This window comes from Passer montanus, unplaced genomic scaffold (genome assembly GCF_014805655.1).
Source record: "Passer montanus isolate IOZ18808 unplaced genomic scaffold, ASM1480565v1 scaffold1331, whole genome shotgun sequence".
Taxonomy (NCBI): Eukaryota; Metazoa; Chordata; class Aves; order Passeriformes; family Passeridae; genus Passer; species Passer montanus.
In genome coordinates, this window is record NW_024360178.1 from 2,367 (window position 1) to 5,458 (window position 3,092).

At 57.4% G+C, this 3,092-nt stretch overlaps 1 protein-coding gene across 2 annotated transcripts; it reads left to right on the forward strand.

The window, feature by feature from the left end:
* The first annotated feature begins 293 nt into the window (after positions 1-293).
* On the forward strand, positions 294-2,921 carry SNRPD2 (small nuclear ribonucleoprotein D2 polypeptide). 2 transcript variants are annotated; one of them, XM_039699474.1, is made up of 3 exons: positions 294-515; positions 2,281-2,409; positions 2,815-2,921. In XM_039699474.1, the coding sequence occupies exons 1-3, from the start codon at positions 298-300 to the stop codon at positions 2,858-2,860; spliced, it is 393 nt and encodes a 130-aa protein (XP_039555408.1). In that variant the 5' UTR covers positions 294-297; the 3' UTR covers positions 2,861-2,921. The 2 variants fall into 2 exon arrangements, with proteins under 2 accessions (XP_039555408.1, XP_039555407.1); XM_039699473.1 differs by lacking the exon at positions 2,815-2,921 and having other exon boundaries at positions 295-515; positions 2,281-2,597.
* Positions 2,922-3,092: the final 171 nt, after the last annotated feature.

Below are 3,092 nucleotides of genomic sequence, written 5' to 3' on the forward strand. Positions count from 1 at the left end.
CCAAAACCCCCCTGAGAGCCTCAAACCCCGAGAACCATCTCCATGTCCCCGTGTCCCCGTGTTCCTTTGATGTTCCCCTGATTTCTGTGATGTCCCTCTGGTATCCTGATGTCCCCACGATGTCCCTGATGTCCCTGTGATGTCCCCAATGTCCCCGTGATGTCCCCCTGGTGTCCCCAGGAGCTGCTGAACCAGCCCAGGAGCGAGATGACCCCAAGAACCATCTCCATGTCCCCGTGTTCCTTTGCTGTCCCCCTTATTTCCATGATGTCCCCCTGGTATCCTGATGTCCCCACGATGTCCCTGATGTCCCCAATGTCCCCTGGTGTCCCCAGGAGCCTGCTGAACAAGCCCAAGAGCGAGATGACGCCCGAGGAGCTGCAGAAGCGCGAGGAGGAGGAGTTCAACACGGGCCCGCTGTCGGTGCTGACGCAGAGCGTCAAGAACAACACGCAGGTGCTCATCAACTGCCGCAACAACAAGAAGCTGCTGGGCCGCGTCAAGGCCTTCGACAGGTGCGGCCCCGTGTCCCCAGGGTGTCCCCGAGGTGTCCCCAAGGTGTCCCCAGGGTCACCACAGTGTCCCCGTGGTGTCATCATGGCGTCCCCATGGTGGTCTCAGTTCTCCCAGGTTCAGCTTGGTGTCATCATGGGCTCCCCTGGGCCTTCAGCAGATTCATCTCCGGGGTTTTCAGTGTCCCCAAGGTGTCCCCAAGGTGTCCCCAGGGTCCCCAGAGTGTCACCTGACTCCCTATGATGTCCCCATGGTGTCCCCATGGTGGTCTCAGTTCTCCCAGGTTCAGCTCGGTGTCATCATGGGCTCCTCTGGGCCTTCAGCAGATTCAGCTCCAGGGTTTTCAGTGTCCCCAAGGGGTCACCACAGTCCCCATGATGTCCCCATGGTGTCCCCATGGTGGTCTCAGTTCTCCCAGGTTCAGCTCGGTGTCATCATGGGCTCCTCTGGGCCTTCAGCAGATTCAGCTCCAGGGTTTTCAGTGTCCCCAAGGGGTCACCACAGTCCCCATGATGTCCCCATGGTGTCCCCATGGTGGTCTCAGTTCTCCCAGGTTCAGCTTGGTGTCATCATGGGCTCCTCTGGGCCTTCAGCAGATTCATCTCCAGGGTTTTCAGTGTCCCCAAGGTGTCACCAAGGTGTCCCCAGGGTCCCCAGAGTGTCACCTGGCTCCCTATGATATCCCCGTGGTGTTCTCAGTGTCCCCGTGGTGGTCTCAGTTCTCCCAGGTTCAGCTCGGTGTCATCATGGGCTCCCCTGGGCCTTCAGCAGATTCATCTCCGGGGTTTTCAATGTCCCCAAGGTGTCACCTGGCTCACCACAGTGTCCCCGTGGTGTCCTCGGTGTCCCCAAGGTGTCCCCAGGGTCACCACAGTTCCCCCAAGTTCAGCTCAGTGGCCTCAAGGGCTCCCCTGGGCCTTCAGCAGATCCATCTCCGGGGTTTTCAGTGTCCCCAAAGTGTCACCAAGGTGTCACCAGGGTCCCTATGATGTCCCCAAGGTGTCCCCGAGGTGTCCCCAGGGTCACCACAGTGTCCCCGTGGTGTCATCATGTTGTCCCCGTGGTGGTCTCAGTTCCCCCAAGTTCAGCTCAGTGGCCTCAAGGGTTCCCCTGGGCCTTCAGCAGATTCATCTCCGGGGTTTTCAGTGTCCCCAAGGTGTCACCAAGGTCCCTGTGATGTCCCCAAGGTGTCCCCAAGGTGTCACCTGGGTCACCACAGTGTCCCCGTGGTGTCCTCGGTGTCCCCTCGGTGTCCCCAGGGTCACCATGGTTCTCCCAAGTTCAGCTCGGTGTCCTCATGGGTTCCCCTGGGTCTTTAGCAGATCCTTTTTTTTCCCCACAAAATCCCTTTTTTTCCCCAAAACCCCATTTTTTTCCCCAAAAAATCCATTTTTCCCCCCAAAATCCCATTTCCCCCCCAAAATCCCATTTTCCCCCCAAATCCCCTTTTTTCCCCAAAATCCCATTTCTCCCCCACCAAAATCCCTTTTTTCTCAAAATTCCCATTTTTCCCAAAAGAATTCCCTTTTTTTTCTCCCAAAAATCCCTTTTTTCGTCCAAAAATCCCATTTTCCCCCCCAAAACCCCCATTTTTTTCCCCAAATCCTGTTGATTTCCCCCAAACCTCCATTTTTTTTCCCCAAAATCCCCATTTTCCACCAAAATCCCATTTTTCCCCCCCAAACTCCATTTCCTGACCCCAAAACCCCATTTTTTTTCCCCCAAAACCCCATTTTTTCCCCCCAAAATCCCGTTTTTCCCCCCCAGGCACTGTAACATGGTGCTGGAGAACGTCAAGGAGATGTGGACGGAGGTGCCCAAGAGCGGCAAAGGCAAGAAGAAATCCAAGCCGGTCAACAAGGACCGCTACATCTCCAAGATGTTCCTGCGCGGAGACTCCGTCATCGTGGTGCTGCGCAACCCCCTCATCGCCGGGAAGTAGGGAATCCATGGAACCTTCTGGAAGCTTCTGGAACCCTCCCAGATCCCCATGGGACCTTCCAGAACCTTCCAGAACCTTCCCCAGAGCGGCTCCGTCATCGTCGTGCTGCACAGCCCCCTCATCGCCGGGAAGTAGGGAATCCATGGAACCTTCTGGAAGCTTCTGGAGCCCTCCCAGATCCCCATGGGACCTTCCAGAACCTCCCAGAACCTTCCCCAGAGCGGCTCCGTCATCGTCGTGCTGCACAGCCCCCTCATCGCCGGGAAGTAGGGAATCCATGGAACCTTCTGGAAGCTTCTGGAGCCCTCCCAGATCCCCATGGGACCTTCCAGAACCTCCCAGAACCTTCCCCAGAGCGGCTCCGTCATCGTCGTGCTGCGCAACCCCCTCATCGCCGGGAAGTAGGGGATGGGCACCCCTGGAACCTTCCAGAACCTTCCGGAACCCTCCCAGATCCCCATGGAACCTTCCAGAACCTTCCAGAACCATCCCAGAGCGGCTCTGTCATCGTGGTGCTGCGCAGCCCCCTCATCGCCGGGAAGTAGGGAATCCATGGAACCTTCTGGAACCTTCCGGAACCCTCCCAGAACCTTCCAGAACCTTCCAGGACCTTCCCCAGAGCGGCTCCCTCATCGTG

Coding starts and splice junctions, on each gene's coding strand:
- SNRPD2 (XM_039699474.1), top strand. CDS start 298: ATGTCCCTGATGTCCCCAATGTCCCCTGGTGTCCCCAGGAGCCTGCTG. Junction 516..2,280: donor CGCGTCAAGGCCTTCGACAG/GTGCGGCCCCGT, acceptor TTTCCCCCCCAG/GCACTGTAACATGGTGCTGG. Junction 2,410..2,814: donor AAGATGTTCCTGCGCGGAGA/CTCCGTCATCGT, acceptor TCCCCAGAGCGG/CTCCGTCATCGTCGTGCTGC.